The 23,918-nt window shown below is 43.1% G+C and overlaps 1 protein-coding gene across 1 annotated transcript in view; it reads left to right on the plus strand.

The window, feature by feature from the left end:
* The window catches only part of LOC148538441 (apoptosis-inducing factor 3-like), a 155,487-nt gene extending 133,863 nt beyond the window's left edge, over window positions 1-21,624 (plus strand). Inside the window, exons 16-19 of the mRNA XM_088454862.1 lie at window positions 13,919-14,017; window positions 15,659-15,734; window positions 16,117-16,221; window positions 21,418-21,624. Coding sequence (XP_088310988.1) covers window positions 13,919-14,017; window positions 15,659-15,734; window positions 16,117-16,221; window positions 21,418-21,451 — 314 coding nt within the window. The 3' untranslated portion in view covers window positions 21,452-21,624. The remainder of the gene's footprint in view (window positions 1-13,918; window positions 14,018-15,658; window positions 15,735-16,116; window positions 16,222-21,417) is intronic.
* Window positions 21,625-23,918: the final 2,294 nt, after the last annotated feature.

Consider the following 23,918-nt stretch of genomic DNA (forward strand, 5'->3'; position numbering starts at 1 on the left):
GGAGGATTATGGTTAGGGGAGAGTTATGGTTAGGGGAGGATTATGGTTAGGGGAGGATTATGGTTAGGGGAGGGTTATGGTTAGGGGAGAGTTATGGTTAGGGGAGGATTATGGTTAGGGGAGAGTTATGGTTAGGGGAGGGTTATGGTTAGGCACCAGGGGGAGGGTTAGGATTACGGTGAAATGACAAAAAAAAATCATGTTGACTATTTTTATTTGTGTCGACCATTTGAACCCGACAATCTTTTGCATGTCCACAATCTGTTGTCGACCTATTGACTGTGAACCTTTGTACTGTCAATCTTTTATACCACACCTGCCTGTGCTATACCCCTGGCCTGGATAACTGATTGGGTGTGCTGTTGCATTACTAGTTTGCAGAATGCTTTTCTCTCATTATACAGCTACAGAATTAAATTGCAGTTCTGCATGTTAAACAACAAGTGTAATGCTCCAATAGCAATATTAAAGCTTGTTTCAGTTGACCTTTCACACAATTTGAAATGCAGCCAGTTTGCTAACGTCAGCTTCCTCCAAGCATATCTTTGCAGTTTCGTACACGCCAAATCCTTTGTTGCTTTCTCTTTATTTCTAGAGAACATTTTTCCACACTAAATCAGTTTTAATACTACTGCTTATTGCACTCACCTGTGATCAGCCTTCCCATTTTTGGCCAAAGTATGCAGCTGAAAAAGCTTTTGCATTAAGATTAATGACAAGAAATGTAATCCAGGGGACTTTAAGTCTGTGCAAGTCACTGTTCTCTGTTTGTGCTATGTTAAGATAACTATGGCAGATGATACAGTGCATGAAGAGAGTTGCATGTCAGCAGGAGAGTAACGTTATAATTCTTTGAGCGGCTACAAATTGGTCTAGTCCCCTTTCACCTCACGTCTACTTATGTACACATAGCTGACATGCTCTGTGCTGCTTTTAACATAATACTCGCCCATATCACTTCCAGCATATCCATGTTTATTGAGGAGTTAATGAAACATATGCGATGATTCTAGTTCCATACACCTACAAATTACAAAATCTTTCAAAGGAAAAAAGTTATCTAGAATTTAAGAATGGTTTGATGTCCCAAAGCACTAGTAGAATTATAATGAGAATACATATATGTAGCATTTAAAACAGCTCAAAAGCACTGTAGGACATAACAGCTAATTGTATTACTTTCACTAACTTGTACGAGAGTGATTATAGTTAAAATCAGGTTGCCATGGGTTACAACAGCTTTTTATACCATGTTAGTGGTACATTTGGCAGTAGGATTTATGTATGTAGCACAGCCCAGGGACTACAGCCGCTAGCCCCTCTCCTTGTGTGTGCACAACGTTAATAGAGCTTTGCGACTCCACAAAATCTGCAGAACAGAAAACAGGTTGAAAAGAATGTAATCACATCAAGGATTTGCTAGCGGCACATTGGCTTACCGCTCCTGTCTGTCCTCAAGAGATTGCATCTAAACACTGAAAAAGCTTATTTTAGAGGAGTTTACATGCACGCAGGGAGCAGAAGTTGTTATAAATGAATCCCAATGACATTTGTAAGAGCACTTGGCCTGGAGTTGATGTGTCACATGAAACTTGCTATTGCACATAACAGCAACATTAGTAATACATATTCAGGAATGATTTTGTTACGAACGTTTCCGCATTTTTTAGTATTTCACTATTCAGCAATGGGTTAATGAAGAAGATAACGCAATTATCTTCTCCTTTAAGGGCTCTATTCAGCAAGAGTGCTGATGTTGCCCCGAATATTATTGAGCAACATTTTTATTATTATTTTTTTATCAGCTATTCAGAATTTTATAAGCAGGGACAGTGATTGTGATAACACCCTGTCCTTGCAAATTTGCAGACGAGATTGTTTTCGGGATTCGGAAAACAAAACCTTTTTCTTCTGTGCATGCTCAGTCATGCGCTTACTAAGGATTGCGAGTAGTCTCCTTCCCTGTAGTGTGGTGACCACCGAGTATCAGATGTTACATTGGTCGTAGAACACACCCTGAATTGGTTGTTTGCTTTAGTACATGTATGGTTTTGTGTTTTATCAACATTTGCAGAATTCTTGCCTGTCCCCTCTGGTAGTTGTTGGAGAGGGAGGCACAGGTGAGAGGTATGGGGAAAGTAAAGCTGCATACACACGTAAAGATTTTCTGTCCAACCAATCAACTAGATTTTCATTCCAACCAATCAACTAGTTGGATGGTTGGACAGAAAATCTTTACGTGTGTATGCAGCTTAACATAGTGAATTGTGTAATTTCACAGTCCATGATCTATAATGATCCAATTCACCACTAATTGCTTCATCTGGTACCTGGACCGCCTACTCCCCTAGGTATGTGGTTGTATTTGGAAGGCTGGCCCACTGTTTTTGTAGTCCAGGAGGACTCCCCGAAATTTGTGAAACCCCTGGACATCCGGGAGGGTAGACAGGAATGATTTTAGTTCAGTTAGTGGAATTAGTACCTATACAGTGCATCCGGAATGTATTCACAGCGCTTCACTTTTTCCACATTTTGTTATGTTACAGCCTTATTCCAAAATGGAATAAATTAATTTTTGTCCTCAAAATTCTACATACAATATCCCATAATGACAACGTGTAAAAAGTTTTTTTGAGATTTTTGCACATTTAATAAAAAGAAAAAACTAAGAAATCACATGTACATAAGTATTCACAGCCTTTGCTCAACACTTTGTTGATGCACCTGCAAGGAGGAATGGACGAAACTGCCCAAAGATAGGTGTGCCAAGCTTGTGGCATCATGTTCAAAAAGACTTGAGGCTGTAATTGCCTCAAGTCTTTTTGAATATGATGCCAAAAGTTTGGCACACCTATCTTTGGGCAGTTTCGCCCAATCCTCCTTGCAGCACCTCTCAAGCTCCATCAGGTTGGATGGGAAGCGTCATTGTACAGCCATATTCAGATCTCTCCAGAGATGTTCAATCAGATTCAAGTCTGGGCTCTGGCTGGGCCACTCAAGGACATTCATAGAGTTGTCCTGAATCCACTCCTTTGATATATTGGCTGCGTGCTTAGGGTCGTTGTCCTGCTGAAAGATGAACCGTCGCCCCAGTCTGAGGTCAAGAGCGCTCTGGAGCAGGTTTTCATCCAGGATGTGTCTGTACATTGCTGCATTCATCTTTCCCTCTATCCTGACTAGTCTCCCAGTTCGTGCCGCTGAAAACACATCCACAGCAAGATGCTGCCACCACCATGCTTCACTATAGGGATGGTATTGGCCTAGTGATGAGCGGTGCCTGGTTTCCGCCAAACATAATGCCTGGCATTCGCGCCAAAGAGTTCAATCTTTGTCTGTCATGGTCTGAGAGTCCTTCAGGTGCTTTTTGGCAAACTCCAGGCAGGCTGCCTTTTTATTAAGGAGTGGTTTCCATCTGGCCACTCTACCATACAGGCCTGATTGGTGGATTGCTGCAGAGATGGATGTCTTTCTGGAAGGTTCTCCTCTCTCCAGAGAGGAATGCTGTAGCTCTGACAGAGTGACCATCGGGTTCTTGGTCACCTCCCTGGCTAGGGCCCTTCTCCCACGATCACTCAGTTTAGACCGCTGGCCAACTCTTGGAAGAGTCCTGGTGGTTCCAAACTTCTTCCATTTACGGATGATGGAGGCCACTGTGCTCATTGGGACCTTCAAAGCAGCAGATATTTTTCTGTACCCTTACCCAGATTTGTGCCTCGAGACAATCCTGTCTCGGAGGTCTACAGACAATTCCTTGGACTTCATGCTTGGTTTGTGCTCTGACATGCACTGTCAAGTGTGGGACCTTATATAGACAGGTGTATGCCTTTCAAAATCATGTCCAAACAACTGAATTTACCACAGATGGACTCACTCCAATTAATTTTTATGAGTGAATTAGGTGAGGAACATCCATTTTAACTTATCCAAAATGGTTTAATTTTTTTTTTTTTAAGATTTGCAAAAAAAAAAATATTGTTTTTTAAAATAACTGAACATCGGAAACCGCCATTGAAACATCAGAAACATTGCGACGTTCAATTAGAGACCGGATACAGGAACCAGGTATGTCAGAGGCATTAGGGGGAGGTTAAACTTACTTTTCCCCAGCGGCTGCTCATTTCTGCAGGCGCTGGGTAGGGGGTTCTGCTTTGCTGACCGATCAGCAGTGATCGGCAGCACAGTAGACAGAGGGGGAGAGGGTGCTGACAAGCAGAGGGACTGGAAGGTCCCTCTGAGAGCAGCAGCTGCGGGAAGATTCTCTTCCTGCAGCCTCCCTCATGTTTATCTGTACTGGATGTAAAATTTTGTCCACACAGATAAAGAACTGCCTGGTGTGGACAGAAAATTACTTCCATGCCAGGCAAGTGGTTAAGCTGTAGGAACATCTCAAGGATGATCAGTGGAAACAGGATGCACTTGGCAAAGGCTGTGAATACTTATGTACATGTGATTTCTTAGTTTTTGAAATAAAATTAGCAAAAAAAACTTTTTACACGTTGTCAATATGGGGTATTATGTGTAGAATTTTGAGGAAAAAATTAATTTATTCCATTTTGGAATAAGGCTGTAACATAACAAAATGTGGAAAAAGTGAAGCACTGTGAATACTTTCCGAGAGAGAGAGAGAGAGAGAGAGAGAATTCCAGCGCCAGATATAAGTCCAATCTCAAAAGTGTATTATTATGTGAAAAAAAACAAATTGTGTTAATTGTGTAGTGATTATTCACTAATAACCTTCTCGCACTCCCCTTTTCCTAATTTGTGTCTACTCAATCAACAATATAGTGGTAGTTGGGTTCTGCCACTTAGGTTTCAAAATTGTAACAATTTAAGAATTTAGTTGATAACGGGCACCTACAAGTGCTTCATAAAGTGCATGAAAAACAGTGTAAAAGAAAAACTTTTCATGTGATTAATAGGTTGCATATGTGCAACAACAAAATGCAACAACAACATGTGACCAATTTATAACTTAGTTTATCCTAATTCAGTTCACAGAACATATAAAGTGTCTTGGTGCATAACATATTCAGCAAGAAATAGACCTCAAAGTTTTTTTAGAATAATAAATATATATGATAAATATATATGATAAAGTTTATTTACTAAACAGGTAAAAAGGTAACTAAAGTGTTACAATATATATATATATATATATATACACACAGTCAGGTCCATAAATATTGGGACATTGACAGAATTTTCAGATTTTGGCCTCTATTCACTACCACAATGGTTTTGAAATGAAACAAACAAGATGTGCTTTAACTGCAGACTTTCAGATTTAATTTGAGGGTAATTACATCCAAATCAGGTGAATGGTGTAGGAATTACAACAGTTTCAATATGTGCCTCCCACTTTTTAAGGGGCCAAAAGTAATGGGACTATCAACTCAAAAGCTATTTCATTGACAGGTGTGGCTATTCCCTCGTTATTTCATTATCAATTAAGCAGGTAAAAGGTCTGGAGTTGATTCTAGGTGTGACATTTGCATTTGGAATCAGTTGCTGTCGACTCTCAATATGAGATCCAAAGAGCTGTCACTATCAGTGAAGCAAGCCATCATTAGGCTGAAAAATCAAAACAAACCCATCAGAGAGATAGCAAAAACATTAGGTGTGGTCAAATCAACTGTTTGGAACATTCTTAAAAGGAAAGAACGCACCGGAGAGCTCAGCAACACCAAAAGACCCGGAAGACCATGGAAAACAACTGTGGTGGATGACAAAAGAATTATTTCTCTGGTGAAGAAAAACCCCTTCATGACAGTTGGCCAAATCAAGAACACTCTCCAGGAGGTAGATGTATATGTGTCAAAGTCAACAATGAAGAGAAGAGTTCACAATATTGAATATAGAGGGTTCACCACAAGATGCAAACCATTGGTGAGCCACAAAAACAGGAAGACCAGATTAGAGTTTGCCAAACAACATCTAAAAAAGCCATTACAGTTCTGGAACAACATCCTATGGACAGATGAGACAAAGATCAACTTGTACCAGAGTGATGGGAAGAGAAGAGTATGGAGAAGGAAAGGAACTGCTCATGATCCAAAACATACCACCTCATCAGTGAAGCATGGTGGTGGTAGTGTCATGGCGTGGGCATGTATGGCTGCCAATGGAACTTATTACCTTGTATTTATTGATGATGTGACTGCTGACAAAAGCAGCAGAATTAATTCTGAAGTGTTTCGGGCAATATTATATGCTCATATTCAGTCAAATACTTCAGAACTCATTGGACGGCGCTTCACAGTGCAGATGGACAAAGCATACTGCAAAAGCAACCAAAGAGTTTTTTAAGGCTAAAAAGTGGAGTGTTATGCAATGGCCAAGTCAATCCCCTGACCTGAATCCGATTGAGCATGCATTTCACTTGATGAAGACAAAACTGAAGGGAAAATGCCCCAAGAACAAGCAGGAACTGAAGACATTTGCAGTAGAGGCCTGGCAGAGCATCACCCAGTGTCTGGTGATGTCTATGCGTTCCAGACTTCAGGCTGTAATTGCCTGCAAAGGATTTGCAACAAAGTATTAAAAAGTGAATGTTAGATTTAGGATTGTTTAGTTTGTCCCATTACTTTTGGCCCCTTAAAAAGTGGGAGGCACATATAGAAACCGTTGTAATTCCTACACCGTTCACCTGAGTTGGATGTAATTACCCTCAAATTAAATCTGAAAGTCTGCAGTTAAAGCACATCTTGTTTGTTTCATTTCAAAGCCATTGTGGTGGTGAATAGAGGCCAAAATATGAAAATTATCTCAATGTCCCAATATTTATGGACCTGACTGTATATATATGTGTGTGTATATATATATATATATATATATATATATATATATATATATATATATATATATAATAGCAAGAGAGTGGCACTCACGGCACATCACAGAGAAGAAATAGCACAAACACAAGTCGTGTCTTCATTGTTTCATTCTGTATTAAGAATTTGGTCACAAACTTCTTAATACAGAATGAAACGTTGAAGACACGTCTCGTGTTTGTGCCATTTCTTCTCTGTGATGTGCCGTGAGTGCCACTCTCTTGCTATTATATGTGTGCGTGATCGCATTGTGGAGGCACCAGGCTGCAATATATCATGTGTAGGAGTTCCGGAACGCTTGACATATATATATATATCGCTCAGTTCTTAAGACTTCGGAAGAACTGTAGTGATATTGGGGTCTATTGGCATCAGTCAGAGTTATTAAAACATTGGTTCATGGAGAGAGGGTATAAAGCCTCTGTGATTGTGGAAGCCCGATTTAGGGCTTCAACTCGAGTTAGAGATTACCTTATTTTGGAAAAAAAGGGACCCCACAATGAGAAAAAATGGGAAAGCAGACCTTTCATCACCCAATTTAATAGAGAAAATCATTCCATTAAGAAAGTGTTAGAAAAACACTGGAGCATTCTCTTAAAAGATTCTGTTTTGGGTCCACACCTGCCTAGTAAACCAAATCTAGTCTTTAGGAGATCAAAAATGTGAAAAGTCTTGTAGCTCCCAGTAAACTAAGAACAATAAACGAAGTTAATGGGCCTTCTAGTAAAGATTTTTTGATTAATAGAACTGGTTGTTTCCTGTGCAATCGATGCATTTGCTGCAAATATATGGAGAAACAAACCTTTAGTTGGCAGCAGGACAAAAAGAAACATACTATTAGAGAAATGGTCACATCCAATACGGATTTTGTTGTTTATAGAATTACTTGCAGCTGTGGCTTGGCATATATAGGCAAAACAAAAAGAGTCATTAAAATCTGTATCCAAGAACACTTACGTAACATAAAAAATCGTGTAAAAACGCATAGTTTGCTTCGTCATTTTGCAGAATTCCACGGCTCAGAGGTCAAAGATCTCTCGTTTACCATTCTAGACATATAAAAGAAAACCCTAGAGGGGGGGAGTAGGGAATTACTCCTTTCTAAAAGGGAATCTTACTGGATTGATACCCTCGTCCCTAAGGGTTTAAATTAGGGATGTGCAGGCTCGGTTCTACTCGGTTCCGTTCGGATTTTTTTACCGAATCTTATTGGGTATCAGCTGTCATGAGTTTTGGATAGCCAATAAGATTCGGTAAAAAAACCCGAAATGATATTGTTTCATTTCTATAAATGCATCCCTAGAGTTATTCAGGTTCCATTCAATCTTTATGTGGTGGTCTCTGTAAAGCTGGAATTAGCATAGGAATTCCCTGTCACACTATGTAGGTATTAGCTATATTTAATCTAAGGGTTCGTAGTATTAGGGTATTGTGTACAATCTAATTATTTCGCAGAAGGAGCACTCTAATATGTTACAAGTTAGATTTAGCAAGTGGTATATTAAAGGAGGTATATCCTTTCCCACAATAAAGTTATTTGTTTAGGTGTTAGGAATTTTTTAATGAATCTTCTTTCATAGTTCAGGCTAGCACTCTGTTATCTGTGGGCAGGTATAGGTAGATATGCTTCCAGTGAGCAGGGGGCACATAGGATCGGACAGTTGTCGTGGATTAGGTGGGTAAATGCTGTATGCATTTGAGGCATTGTCCATATAGATGAGGCATGTGTTAGTGTAGTTCACTAATTGGAGGAAGTGATGTCACCAGTATCTGGGCTTAAATAGGGGCTAGCAACAACCAGCATTCATTACCTCCATTAGAGAGCAGTGACTGTCTGTGGAATATGTTTGTGGTTAACAGCAAGGTATGGATTTCTTATGCTAATTCCAGCTATTGCTCTTGTTATTTGTATGTACAAGAGGGCTAATTCCAGTTATTGCACTTATTTATGTTATATGTGTATGCATGAAGGTTACTCATTAATATCAAATTGACTGTTTTTTCTGTATTGTACTTATATGGAAAATGTGTCTTATGGAACTTGATCACTTAAGTAGTTATACTTTAATAGTAATTCCCTGTGGGGATTAATGTATCCTTGCTATAGTATGATTCAGATATTTATATATAGTTGTCATTGCTATGCAACTTAAATGAATTCCTGAATAGAGGCGATTTATAATGCACCTTATTGGGGGGTGTATATCTATATAAACAGCTCAGTATCATCTGTGTATGTATATTGTGTTTGCATCATTAGGCTTTAATTGGAAGTCTCTTTTGGGGCAACACCCATTGCTTGCATACAACTTAAAGACACCAGGTCCTAAAAGGATTATTCAGCGGTGAAAAGCTAAGTCTGTTTTTCTTAAAGGTGCAAAATCTTTTTTTTGTATGTACATTTTTTTATATAAAAAAATATTTTATTATATTCTGCATAAATATGAATGTGGCAGAACTTTTATACACTATTTATTTAGACCGCTTAGGCAGTTCTAAATATTTAGTGGGTCTGTTGTGTCATATGACACATTATAAATATGTATAATGTGTATATGAATCTTTTTATGTTCATTTACAAATCTACTTTTATATTATGTATTTTTGTCACACTTGTTATCATTGATATTATTTTATTTGTACCCCTGAGGAAGTAGGGATGAAACGCGTAGGGTTAAAGGCGTCGTACGCTTCTGTCCCACATCAGGTTTCCACCTATGAGCTCACACCCTTTGGGGCTTTGGGGTGATTGGTGGTGTACATCTACCACACTAAGGCGTTGGTCATCTGACACCATGGTATTCTGATGTAAGAAATTGTTTCTAAATCATTTTTAATAAAAACAAAAGATAAATTCTTGTATCAGTTTCTAATTAGGCCTATCGGTCTTTTTTCTTGGGTGACATTTTTGGTGTGAGGGTATATTTCAGGACATTCCCTCCCATCATAATAGTTCCTCCACATCTTATAAAGAAAAAGTTTCATGAATAATTTTCCTGGACTGCTTAGACTTTTCCTAAATTGGAACAAGCATCATTTCATATAAAGCTCTGGACTGTTAAAATTTGATTAAAATTTATTGTTATCATTTTTGATTAGCGCCCTCGGGTTCTTTATTGTATCTGTGTATTATTTGTTAGGGTCCCGCTGAAAGGGGTCCTGCTTTGAGGTGCTGCTTGAATTGACCTTAGCGCAAAATAATTATTTGTGAAATATATATATATATATATATATATATATATATATATATATACTAGTGGTGTGCTTGAAAGTGTGTGAACCCTTTAGAATTTTCTATATTTGTGCTGAAATTTGGCCTAAAAGTAACTCAGATTATCACACAAGTGCTCAAAGTAGATAAGGAGAACCAGATCAAACAAATGAGACAAAAGAATTAGACGTGCTAACTTTCTTGTTGAGGAAAATGATCCAACATCACAGATTTGTGAGTGTCAAAAGTATGTGAACCTTTGCTTTCAGTATCTGGTATAACCCCCTTCTAAATATTCCCGGTAATAGTTGATTAGTCCTGAACATCGGCTTGGAGGAATTTTACCCCATTCCTCTGTACAAAACGGCTTCAGCTCTTATGTTGGTGGGTTTCCTCCCATGAACTAGTCGCTTCGGGTCCTTCCACAACATTTCGATTGTATTAAGGTCATTACTTTGACTTGGTTTTACCAAAACTTAAAATGTATTCTTTAACCATTCTGTGCTCAAATGACTTGTGTGCTTTGGGTTGTTGTCTTGCTGCATGACCCACGTTCTCTAGAGATGCAGCTCATGGACAGATGTCCTGACATTTTCCCACCAATGATGGCAAGTCGTCCTGGGCCAGATGCTCAAAACAGGCCCAAACCATGATGCCACCACCACCGTGTTTCACAGATGGTATGAGGTTTTGATACTGGAATGCAGTGTTCTCCTTTCTCCAAACATAACACTTCTTATTTAAACCAAAAACTTATATTTTGGACTCAAAACATTGTTCCAATAGTTTTCTGGCTTGTCCAGGTGATCTTTAGCAAACTGCAGACCGGCAGCAATGTTCTTTTTGGAGAGCAGTGGCTTTCTCCTTGCAATCCTGCCATACACACCACTGTTCAGTGTTCTCCTGATGGTGGACTCACAAACATTAACATTAGTTACTGTGAGAAAGGCTTTCAGTTGCTTAGAGGTTACTTTGGGTTCCTTTATGACCTTGCGAACTATTAGACGCCTTTGCTCTTGGCATGATCTTTGTTGGTCAACCACTCCTGGGGAGGGTAATAATGGTCTGGAATTTCCTCCATTTGTACACAATCTGTGTGACTGTTGATTGGTGGAGTCCAAACTCTTTAGAGATGGTTTTGGAACCTTTTCCAGCCTGATGAGCATCAACTCTTCATCTGAGGTCCTCAGAAATCTCCTTTATTTGTGGCATGATACACTTCCACAAACATGTGTTGTGAACGGGATACAGTCAGGATGTCGGTGGACGGGATGCCGGATGTCAGTATACCAACACCCGTCAGAATGCCAATGTCGGCATCCTGAAGGTAAGTATGCGAGTTAGGGTTTGCCAGGGATGGAAGGGTTAGGTTTAGGGACCTGCTGGGGTGGGTTAGGGTTAGGCACCGACCGTGGAGGGTTAGGGTTAGACTGCGGGGAGGGGGGTTAGGCACCACCAGGGGGAGGTTAGGGTTATCGGCCCCTGTTGGGATCTTCAACATCTGGATGCTGTCGGTCTTCTGACCGCCGGCATATCATATGGATTCCGTGGTGAACATCAGACTTTGATAAATCCCTGTTCTTTTAAAAAGAAAGGTTGTCCACTCACACCTGATTGTCATCCCACTGATAGAAAATACCTGACTCTAATTTCACCTAAAGGTTCACAAATATGTGATATTGGATCATGTAAATTTTTTTTCTCATTTGTTTGATTTGTCTCTTTGTAACTACTTTTAGGACTTGTGTGAAAAGGTAGTTTTAGGCCAAATTTTATCAGAAATATAGAAAATTCTGAAGGGTTCACAAACTTTCAAGCGCGTGTGTGTGTGTGTCCAGTGGAGATAGATATATATATATATATATATATATATATCTATCTATCACACACACACACACACAGTGGGGCAAAAAAGTATTTGGACAGCCACCGATTGTGCAAGTTGTTGCACTTTGAGAGAGGTCTGTAATTTCCATCATAGGTACACTTTAACTGTGAGAGACAGAATCAGAACATAAAATTCCGGAAATCACATTGTATGAATGGGGAATATTCAGTTGGGTGCGAGAATAGCTAAAAACCCGCACCTGCGAGGTCTTTCCTGCAGGTGCAGGTTTTTTGCTATTCAATTACTGTATGTGTGTGTTTTGGTTTTTTTTTTGCACGCCGGGAGGTTTTTTTTTCCACACAGAGCAAGCGGGATTTTTCAGTAGGACTTGCTCTGGCACCCTGGCGGCACCCCCCCTTAGGACTAAGTAAGCAATTGGAAGTTTCCAATTAGCTTAATTAGTCCATAATTACTTGCCTTCTGCAGCGCTGTCTTCTTTATCCAGCGTTGGGAGCCGGCTCTTCTGCAGCAGGGTGAGTATGTCAGTGTGTGTGGTGTTTGTAAGTGTGTATGAATGTGTGTGTGACCCCCCCACTGCCAGTGTGCCCCCTAGTGTCCGTGTGGCCCCCGGAATGGGCGCTGGGAGAACTACATCTCCCAGCAGCCCTTGCCCCTCCCACCAGCCCCCGAGACTCCCAGCAGCCCCCTCTCCAGTAAGAAGATAGAGGAGAGGCCACCGGAGTCACAGAGACCCCCGGGCAGGTGATGTTTTTACTGCGGGTATCGGGAGCGCGCATACCCACGGTATTCCTAAATTGGGCGCTAGGGATGAGAGGTTTTTTCCTCGCTAAACCTCGCGCCCAGTTGTATGTCCCTATGTAGTTGATAATAATGGGAACTGCGATATGCAGTGGTAATTAGAACTCTGCTGGAGATTTCTGTGAAATCTCCTGCATTGCACTATTAGTACATAGCCACAATTCATCAAATTTTAAAAAAGCTTGATAAATATGCCCCCAAGAGTTAGACAAATCCTGTACAGCAAGGCTGCCTGTCAATTTAAGTAGGAGACATGCACAGGCACAGGGCCAGCGATGTGCAAATAACTGCGTTCTCAGCATTTTGACCTATAAGAAAGCTCAACAGAACACTGGGCCTGATTCGGAGATGTACGCCATACAATAGCGTCTGCTATATACAATATGCTAATGACTCACTCGCCGTCTAGTGCTTAGAGACGACCACTGAAAGCATCTCACATCTGCCGCTCACACACAAAACCGGAAACATCGAACACAGATCAGGCGGCCATCAGCCTTCTGAGCAAGTCTAAGATGCCGCAGGCACAGCAGGTCTCCAGACACACAGAGGGCTCTCCTGCTGCGAGCTTGGATGCAGTGGCTAATTTATGCCTGCCCTGAAAACAGAGTTTAAACTGTCTTACGCGCCAGTGTTTTTCTAACCACCCCCCAGTTACCTCCACAAAATGCTGACTTCCTGTCACTCACTTTGCCAGTGGATTCTCCGTGCAGGTGTAATAGCAATTCAATTGCTGCGAGTGTGCAGTGCGGCTTATGCGCAAAGGCTAACAATCAATCTGTGTAAATATCGGCATTGCGTTCATCTCTGAATCGGGCACACTGTACTACAGATGTGGAGGGAGGATCTCTAGCTGCCTGTAGTGAAGTGGGAAGGTATAACTTACATTTTTTACCATAAGGGTAAGCTGATTGGCACAAACACACTATTACTTGATTATGAACTTAACCTTTATATGAACATGCATAAATAATGTGCGGCGTGACTTCATTGCAGTTAGTTTGCATGTATACTGAAGAGTAATATTTTACACGGTGCCATTGTTTTCTTTCCATTGTCCCTCTAGTTTCTGTGATTACACATATTGAAGCTTTAGTAAGTAGGAACCAGCAGGTGGTAGTTGTTTACAAATCATTTCTTATGCATTATTCATAGACTGTACTAAAATGAATAGTTTAGTAGGAAGATGTTTTTGCCTGATATACAAAAGTGCTCTGCCTTTGCTTACAGGCCGGATTGCAGCTCTCAACATGCTGAACAAGCAAGTACCTGTGAACTCTGTACCGTTTTTTTGGACATCGCTCCTGGGGAAAAGCATTCGCTACGCAGGTATGTATGCATGTGTTAGAAATCAGTCTGAGTCCAGGAATTTCATCATGTGCTTGTGATGTTGCATTTAAGTCCAAACAAAATAAACCTTTGTATTTATATTTAGTAAAAAATACTTTGCACCTTATTGAGCTATGTGACTGGAGTTCATAGATTTGTTGCATATATCAATTTAGTTTTATAGCAGTCTGTCCATCACACAGTACTTCCTTTTATTGCATTGTCCAGTAGCTTTGATGAATTGAGCAAATATGTCACTACGCCATCTTGTGGCAGGAAAGAAGCTTACATTACTCTGTATATTCAGAGCAAAGCACTTCTCTTTATCCAGAGCAATGAAAACCATATGGCAGGGGTATTCAACATGCAGCCCTCCAGCAGCTGTGGAACAATTTTGCTATTAGGGCATGCTAAAGCTATGGCAGGGCCTGCTAGGATATGTAGTTCCACAGTAGCTGGAGGGCCACATGTCAAATACCCCTGCCATATGAAAACCCAAAGATCATGAAAAAGCAATAATAGCTTTAAAGTTTCAGTGTACAAAATGCCGACTGCCGGCTTCCCGACTGTGAAATCCAGGCATGGGACTGATAGGCGTTGAAATCCTTCGACGCCTATCATTATCCACCCGCCGAAATCCCGACAAACCGAACGAAGGTAAGCCAGGCATCGGGAGCAGACAGCCAAAGGGGGATTAGGGTAAGGTTTAGGGGCTCCCGTGGGGACTTAAGGTTAGGCTAGGGGAAGGGGAGGCTAGGGACCCTTGGGGGAAGGTTAGGCGCACCCCCCGCGGGAGGGTTTGGTTTAGGGTCCGGTGGGTTAGGTTTAGGCACCCCTGGGGGGAGGTTAGGGTTAGGCACCTCTAAGTGTGGGTAAGGGGAGGGAAAGGGTTAGTTAAAATACTTACCCTGTCGAGATCTTCAGTCCTCTACCTTCCGGCATCGGTATTACATCCGACGTGCTCATGTCCGGCGGTATGTCATACTGATTCCGCAGGAGTCAGTGAAATCACTGGAGTGTAAATATGTTTGCATCACTTTTAGCACTTTGTTGAGAAACATATAATCTTTGTGCATGTATGTAACTAAAAGGATGTCTCTACACACTATATTACTTACTACAGATCATCGTTTCATGGTAGTTTTTTCAATAACCAAAATGTTCAGTATGCAGAAATAGGATAACTAAAGAGAAATAAATTGATAAAGAGAATGATTTCTGCATTACGCTATACGACTGCAAATAATAAAGTTTCAGTGTTTGATCATTTGAGTTTCTCCTAATCCATCAAATGGCAAGAAGCAAAAACCTTACATGCTATTTCATTCCATCTAATTCCATTTGTTAATTTTGGGTGGAGGTAACCTCAAATATTGGCTTTTACATGTCATAGCACAAAAACTTTTTTTTTTAAATATGTTGATGATTAGGGGCTACATATAAGCCGTTGCTTCTCGGTGGCTTGGAGCTGAAAATTTAAAGCGGCTTTACACTGAATGTGAGTGCTGCTTTAAATTTTCAGCTTCATCCCGCTGAGAAGCACTGGCTTATAAAAGCACACTAACAGCAGTAAGCATACTCTTGAAATGAACATTACTTGCCATGCCCCTAACACATGTTGCTGTATATTATGCTCTGCAGGATTCGGCGAAGGACATACTGAGATAGTGATTAAAGGAAGCCCTGAAGAACTGAGATTTTTGGCTTTTTATTTGAAGTAAGTAGATAAGGAAGGTCATTAATCCAGTCCAAAGATAATATGGAAAAAATCACCATGTATATTTACAATAATTTTCTAAAATTGTGCAAACATTTCATACTGTCCTTGTGAGGGCTTCCTTCCACAATACAAAAATATGCTTTTAGTTTAACATGGGGAAGACAAATATGAACCCTATTGTGTATGTGTGTGTTCATAATGTATGGAATATAGATTGTAAGCTCCACTGGGGCAGGGACTGTTGTGAATGGCCAAATATTCTCTGTAAAGTGCTGCAGAACATGTATGCTGTATATAAATAACTTAATTCATTATATATTTTCCTTGTGCGATAAACACATTTTACATTCTAGTCACTCATCTTCCCTGTCCCATGCAGGGATGATTTTGTAGTCGCTGTATCGAGCATGAACTTTGACCCCACTGTATCAAAGGTGGCAGAAATGATCTTTTCTGGCAGAAGAATCACCAAAAAGGAGGTGGAGTAAGTACTGTCCTTCCCACAATACTATATACACCCCAAATCAATGCAAAGTATAATTTACTTGTCTCCTTGTTCTTTCGTCTTTTGCATTTTTTTCAGTACTCTGGAAAAAATGGACTGCAGGGGAGGGGACTATATGTTAAATGGAAGCGGCGGGTAGAAAAGGGATGGTTGTAGCTATGCAGCGCGGACCCTGCGGCTAGGGGCACCAATCTTTTACCATGGAGTAGTGCAGCTACTAGAATTCAATAAATATGAATTTATAAAAAGATTAAGAATATACAGTTCTCAATGCATTCAATAAACAAAATAAGAGGCATTATACTGCACATCTGATTGACAATAGAGCATTTGCAACGACACCATTAAAAACCTGGACTTTCTCTACAAATTTGAGACAGTTGGCAACTATGGTGTTTCTGCATGATCCGTCATAGTAAAAAGAGTCTGAAAATGTTGAAATGTCATTGCCAGTTTGAAACAAGCAAGACACATGGGCATTATGTAAAACCAATGTGCAAATAAGCTGTAGCAACAAAGCAGATGTTAGCGCTCATTTTCTAATCACTGGTAAAAAAAAAATATATTATTTGTGTGATGTATCAAAGAGCAAGCAATCATATTAAATAAGCCCAATGATGAAGAAAGGCTCTCAGTCTATTATACAGTCTTATTATTGGACAGCATAGGTCTAATGCAGTGGTTCTCAAACTTGGTCCTCGGGACCCCACACAGGTCACGTTTTCCAGGTCACCCAGCAGGTGCACAGGCAGGGCCGCCACCAGGGGGGACGACTGCCGAGACTAGAGTCCCAGGCCCAGACACTTGGGGGGCCCGCTCCTACCCCCTTCTACTGCATTGTAAAAGTGTGTGCCGACTGCCCTCCTGCTCCGCCTACTTACTCCGCGGCCAGCATGATGTGTGAGACATCCCTTTGAAAAAAAGTGTTACAACAGGTGCGGCCGGTGCCCGCTCTGACAACACGCTGCGGTTGCCAAACTCTACCCCCAGAGGCTACATGGCTGGGCCAGAGGACAAGGTAAGTCTGCAGCTGGATGGTGCACACACGTGCCGGACCCGGCATTTGCAGAGAAGCTGAATCAAGAGAGGCGGATGATTCTGAGCACTGTGAGCAGCACTGGGGTGGGGCGGGGCCCGGCTGCCTGTGATGACTCCTCCTATATGTAAGCCAGTGATCTGAGGAGTCTGAAGTAAGCTGAGCTGTCTGCTTCAGACTCCTCTGATCACTGGCTAAGAGAGCTGATGAATCATCCTGAAGCTCCGCCCCCACCCCAGTTTGTGCCGTGGTCAGCTTCTCCAGGGACCACGGCTGCCAGCAGGCATGATGACAGCACAGCAGGCTCTGCATGCAGGAGAGCCAACTGCCAGGGAACATGACTGGCCAGCATTATTATAGGTAAGTGTTGGAGGGGGGCACAGTGTTGGTGAGAAAGAGGGGGCACAGTATGGGTGAGATGAGGGAAGGGGGGGGTCACACTGTGGGTGAGTAACATCAGGGGGTACAGTGTGGGTGAAATGAGAGGGCACAGTGTGGGTGATATGAAGGAAGGGGGCACAGTGTGGGTGACATGAGGGAAAGGGGAGCACAGTATGGGTGAGGTGAGGGAAGGGGGGAGCACAGTGTGGGTGAGATGAGGGATGAGGGAGCACAGTATGGGTGAGGTGAGGGAAGGGGGAGCACAGTGTGGGTGAGGTGGGGAAGGGGGAGCACAGTGTGGGTGAGGTGAGGGAAGGGGGAGCACTGTGGGTGAGATGAGGGAAGGGGGAGCACAGTGTGGGTGAGGTGAGGGAAGGGGGAGCACAGTGTGGGAGAGGTGAGCACAGTGTGGGAGAGGTGAGGGAAGGGGGAGCACAGTGTGGGTGAGATGAGGGATGAGGGAGAACAGTATGGGCGAGGGAAGGGGAGCACAGTGTGGGAGGGATGAGGGAGCACAGTATGGGTGAGGTGAGGGATGAGGGAGCACAGTATGGGTGAGGTGAGGGAAGGGAGGAGCACAGTATGAGTGAGATGAGGGAGCACAGTATGGGTGAGGTGAGGGAAGGGGGAGCACAGTGTGGTGAGGGATGAGGGAGCACAGTATGGGTGAGGTGAGGGAAGGGGGAGCACAGTGTGGGAGGGATGAGGAAAGGGGGAGCACAGTGTGGGAGGGATGAGGGAGCACAGTATGGGTGAGGTGAGGGAAGGGGGAGCACAGTGGGTGAGATGAGGGAGCACAGTATGGGTGTGGTGAGGGAAGGGGAAGCACAGTGTGGGAGGGATGAGGGAGCACAGTATGGGTGAGGTGAGGGAAGGGGAAGCACAGTGTGGGTGAGATGAGGGAGCACAGTATGGGTGAGGTGAGGGAAGGGGGAGCACAGTGTGGGTGAGATGAGGGAAGGGGGAGCACGTGTGTACAGATATATGAAAGGACAAGACAATATATTTTATGATGGCATATATTTTATAGCAGCTTCTTTGCCGGTCAAGTTAAGTCTGCGGGGAGTCAGGTAGATGGCGAAGTCAAGCTACCGCCCAGAGGCAAGTGAGGATCCAGCGCTTGGCCAGCTGAGGGTACCCCTCTGTACCCCCCAAGTTCAGCAGAGCAGGTAAGGTCCCAGTGGGACAACCCTACCTCATTACCACCCTAGACCACCAGCGTGTTAGGCCTTTTTCCCTAGGTCACGCAGGGGCACATAGCAAATCCAGGGCCACTTGCTTGTCTTTGCCTCCCAATCTAAAAGTTACCAGCTAGTCCCTCACTACCCTCCCTTCTGCAGCACAATAGAGTGAGTCAAGTCACTTCTCACTTAGCCGCCCAGGGCCGCCCTCCCGCTCCACCTCCTACATACGCCGCCCCAGTTTTTGGTTGAGAGGGGGGCCCTGCCTATTTTGTCAGTCTCGGGCCCCCACAATTTTTGATGGCAGCCCTGTGCACAGGTGTATTCATTACTCACTGACACATTTTAAAAGATCCACAGGTGGATATAATTAATTCACTTGTGATTCTGTGAGAAGACTTGGAAAACATGCACTGTTTGGGGTCCTGAGGACTGAGTTTGAGAACCTGTGGTCTAATGGTTAAGGTTTCCTTTTATTGCATCACAACAAAATACCTTATAGTGGGGTCTATCTCCTTCTATCACTTCCAATGTGAATTAGCTCATTAAATATGCAGTGTGGGATTCTCCCATTCCCAGCCATGAATCCAATAATACAAAGTGGTGACTTATCAGACAGCACTTCCCAAAGACACCAATACAGTATATCAGACCCATCAGAGCTGTTTTACTGTGTGACTGGGGCGTTATGTGATGCACAACATTGGGTGGTGGTGGTGGGGGGGGGGGGGGGGGGGGGGATGGCTGGGAGTTTCTTCCCTCCTTCAGGCGCAGTTTTATTGTTATTATATAGGGCCTGATTTAGAGTTGAACTCTAATGAAAACGCATTTGCAAATTTTTCCACTTATCAATATCTAAAATATGCTAATGCATCAGCCACCAGAATTTGTATTGCGGCCCCCACCGGAGCCCTCGCAGCTGCCTATAACTGCGTACACAACTGCAGCATCAGACGTAGACCCTAAAAATCAGACTACCCGCGTATTGGCCAAAACTCCCCGTAACCACCCACAAAATGGTCTCTTCCTGTCAATCAATTGAGTGTAATTCCTCACTGCAGGCTTGATCACAATTTATTAACCAGTTATGCACAATGCGGCTGTGACAGCATCTGCAGACCACAGATAATCGCTCAACTGAGTGAAAATCACCATAGCGTTCAATATAGGTAATATTGGCAAAGTATGTAACAGCTGTACACCCTATCCAAGAGACTACACAATGTTCGGTATTACAGTTGTTTATGGTGCTATAGCCTAAGCTTTTATTCACATGTATCATGCCTAACTTAACAGAGCTGTTCCATGCTGTAAGTTGCCAACATTAGCAGCTATGATACTAGACTCAGTGCACTTACAGAGCCGTTCTCTGCGGTCTATAGCCCATACAAATGATAAGGCTTTGCCACAAAGAACACTGTCATGATGGGATTCTCAGGATGCTGGGATTTTTCTGACCTGGATACAGTCAGTGTAACATGACAAAGAATGCAGTGATCGCTCTGCTGTGACAGGGGAACATCATTTTCAATTCCCTCTTCTGTTGCAGGGATTGAGCAGATCATGTCTGTAGAACACCACAGTTTCATGGTCAGAAAACCCCAGTGCTTGATCTGTACCTGTGACAGTCAGTAAGCTGAGAAATAACAGAGACTTTCTGTAGGTGCTCATGGCTCTTTAGGCCAAGCAAATCTCCCATACTTCATATATATACCTAGTGGAAAAGGGCATCCGTATGATTTACCACCGGCCGCATGGCCGGCGGTTCAAATCCTGACAGCAGCAGCCCGGTAGGGGTGAAAATTTAGATCGGCCAAAGGTAAGGATCCCCCCTTCCCCACCACCAAAATCTAAGTCCCACGGGGGGGTAGGGGGGGCCTAGCCCCAAGTCCCCCCCAGGGGCTCCTAACCCAACCCTCAACCCCCCCCCCCCCCCCCCCCCCCCCCCCCCCCCCCCCAGCGGCTGTCCACACCCGGCTTACCTTTGATTGGTAAGCCAGGTGTCAGGCTCCCGGCGTAGGTCTAATGTCGAAATCCCGACACCTTTTATTAGACCCCTCCCGGGATTAGACAGTCGGGGAGCCGGCAGTCGGGATTACATCGGTTGGCTTCCCGACTGCTACCCTTACGAAAAGTTATTTTATATATACCACACACACACACAATGAAGACTTTGAATCCCTTAAATAATTTGCAGTTTACCGGCTATTACGGCAGAAGAGGATGCTGATTAGAGCCGGCTTATTGTCTGTCCACCCACCAGTGCTGACTCTTCTATTTTAACATATACATGTACTGTTGGAATATGCATATGCCAAACAGATGCATTTAGACAAGAGGTAAACTGTGACCATTCCATCGAGGGCTATGACTATATAATGCATTAAGTGTGTTAAGTCCCATTAGAATTAATTACAAATATTAAACACCTACTTTTTTTTTGCCCGAGCCACCACGGACCTGAAGGAAAATCTGGGAGGTTTTGGACTGATCACCTGGGTTTAGCGGTGCACTGGTTATACGAATATGCATAAAATACACCATTAGAAATAACAGATTGCTGTGCTTTCTATGCAGGGCTGATGATTTTATGAACTTGCTGACCAGCTAAGCAGTAGGACATGGCTTTAATGACCATTTTCTGATGAACCCTTTGAAGAACACCACTACCTGATAGACCTGGCTGCATTGTCCAAGTAGAACCAGTATAAAAGACAAGTTTGTAAATGTGACCAATTATACCCAGTGTTCGGTCTTGCAAAAATAGTGTATGTACAAATTTCCATAAAGAAATATCTATAATGTATGCATTTCTGAAAAATCTTGCTTTAAACATCCACTTAATTATTACACATTCAGGTTATAAAAATCAGTTATGACGACTCCATTTACAATGAGCTTTGCACCAGTCCTATTTGTAGGAACTCATTTTTTAGTACAACATAAAAATAGAACCAGTTGATTGATCTGTGATCAGATGTAACCTATCCAGGTCCTGCAAAAGGTGGGCCTTATTAATGTAATATACAACGTGCACCAGAGTGTAGCATCCAAGAGTTAAAGTAAACAAGCACCAGTATACACCTTATCCTAGGAAAGAACAAATAATAATTCTTATACATACATAGGAGCTAAACTGTGAAAGTTTATGTTCAATACTTGCTATACTGTACTGAAAGGTAACATTTCACTTGCTTTGATACTTATGATGAGATATATATATATATATACACATACACACACACACACACACACACACACACACAGTATATATCTATATATGTCTCCATACTGGAGGAAAAGGCAAAAGGGTCTAATCGATACATCAAGCCTTCCAGATTGATAGCAGTGATGTATACGAATACGTCTAGCCACAACATGGTTTATTCAGTTCAACGCTTCAGCCTCAATAATAAGATTTACAGTTAGGCAAAACAAGTAGGATCTAGCTTTGTCCAGTTTGCCTTAAGAAGAGAGAATTCCTCCCTGGTTGTATACTGTCACTCAGACAACACCTACATCATAGTGTCATATACTACGAAGAATCACATACAGTAATTTAACATTCAGGGCTACTGCCATTATTTCTGAAAATATAAGTACATGAATGAGGTGCAGTCCCTTCTTACACTCAAGAGTTAGGGGCCTATTTACTACAATCCGGTTGTAATGTGAATTTAGTGGGAAATATCACATGTACTAACATCTGCATGCAGGGACAGCGCTTGCAATTAAGCTCTATCCCTGCCAATCCCATCCGCACTCTCCTCCCTGTATTTTTCAGAAAAAGTACAGGGAGAATGTGTCAGCCCATGTGCCTCTGCCGGATAAGATACCACAACCAGTGACCACACCTGCTCAGATTACACTTACCTCAGTGATCGGTGCTCCGGTGATGTCCTCTGGGGCGCCTATCAGCTGTTCTAGGCAGGGTCACAGTGCAGGAGCCGGGAGAGAAGAGGATCGGAGCCGCAGAGGAAATCACCAGAGCACCGGTCCCTGGTTGCAGGAAAGTTGTTTTTTTACAGTGATCAGCTTGTGGTCTATTTAGATCATAAAGCTGATCACAGGGGGATGGCTCCAGTCTCTGCTTTGCCTGTCAGAGCAGACCAGGCAGTGGCGTAACTAGGGCAGGGCAAGCGGGGTTCGTGCCCTGGGCGCCGTTGGACCGGCGGCGCGGGGGGGGGGGCGCCGCCGGCCACGGTAGCGGCCCGCCCTAGATAGCCAGTGTAGCGCCGACCGCAATGAGTGCGGTCAGCGCTACACATTTGCACAGGACCGGCGCTAGGCTTCCAGCGCCGGTCCTGTGCTGCACGCCTGAGCCCGTTCCCTCCCCCTGAGCGCTTGCCCAATAGCGCCAGGAGGCGGGCTCAGGCTGTGCATAACACACGCGCCGCCAGCGCTGGTGGCGATGCGTGTGTTAAACAGCAGCCAATGAGAGTCAGATAGACTCTCATTGACTGCTGCAGCACCCACTGCAAGAGCCGGACTTCCATCCGGCTCCTGCAGTGGGTAATGGGACTGACGTCATGAAGTCAGTCCCATAATGCTGAGCGCGCCAACCCGGGCGGACTGGAGGGCGGGAGCAGCATCGCGGACAGGAGCAGCGTGGAATCAGGTAAGTATATTTTTATATATATTTATTTATTTTTAAACCTATCTGCACAACGGGGGAGGGGTTGGCTACTACTGGGGGGGGACATCTACTGGGGGTGCCATTGGGAGGACCTCTACTGGGGGGGGGGTGCGCTACTCTACACGCCCCATTTTTAAGTGACCACGCCCATTTTTTGCCACATGGGGGGGGGGGGGGGGCCCTCCCTTTTCAAATTTGCCCTGGGCTCCAAATACCCTAGTTACGCCACTGAGACCAGGAGACTGGAAACCCTGGATAATACCATCTCTGGTGGTGTTATTATCGCAGGGCTTCCCCCAGTATTTTTTCACAGATAGCATTTCCCATACTTGTAATGGGAAATGTGATCTACTTACTAAATAATTAGGGTTTGGAGTAGAATTTTGCATACTAAAATGTGAAATGCTTTATACAGGTTCTCACAATTCTGCAGCACTATGGA

Source organism: Taudactylus pleione, unplaced genomic scaffold, assembly GCF_031769625.1.
Source record: "Taudactylus pleione unplaced genomic scaffold, aTauple2 ptg000040l, whole genome shotgun sequence".
Classification (NCBI taxonomy): domain Eukaryota; kingdom Metazoa; phylum Chordata; class Amphibia; order Anura; family Myobatrachidae; genus Taudactylus; species Taudactylus pleione.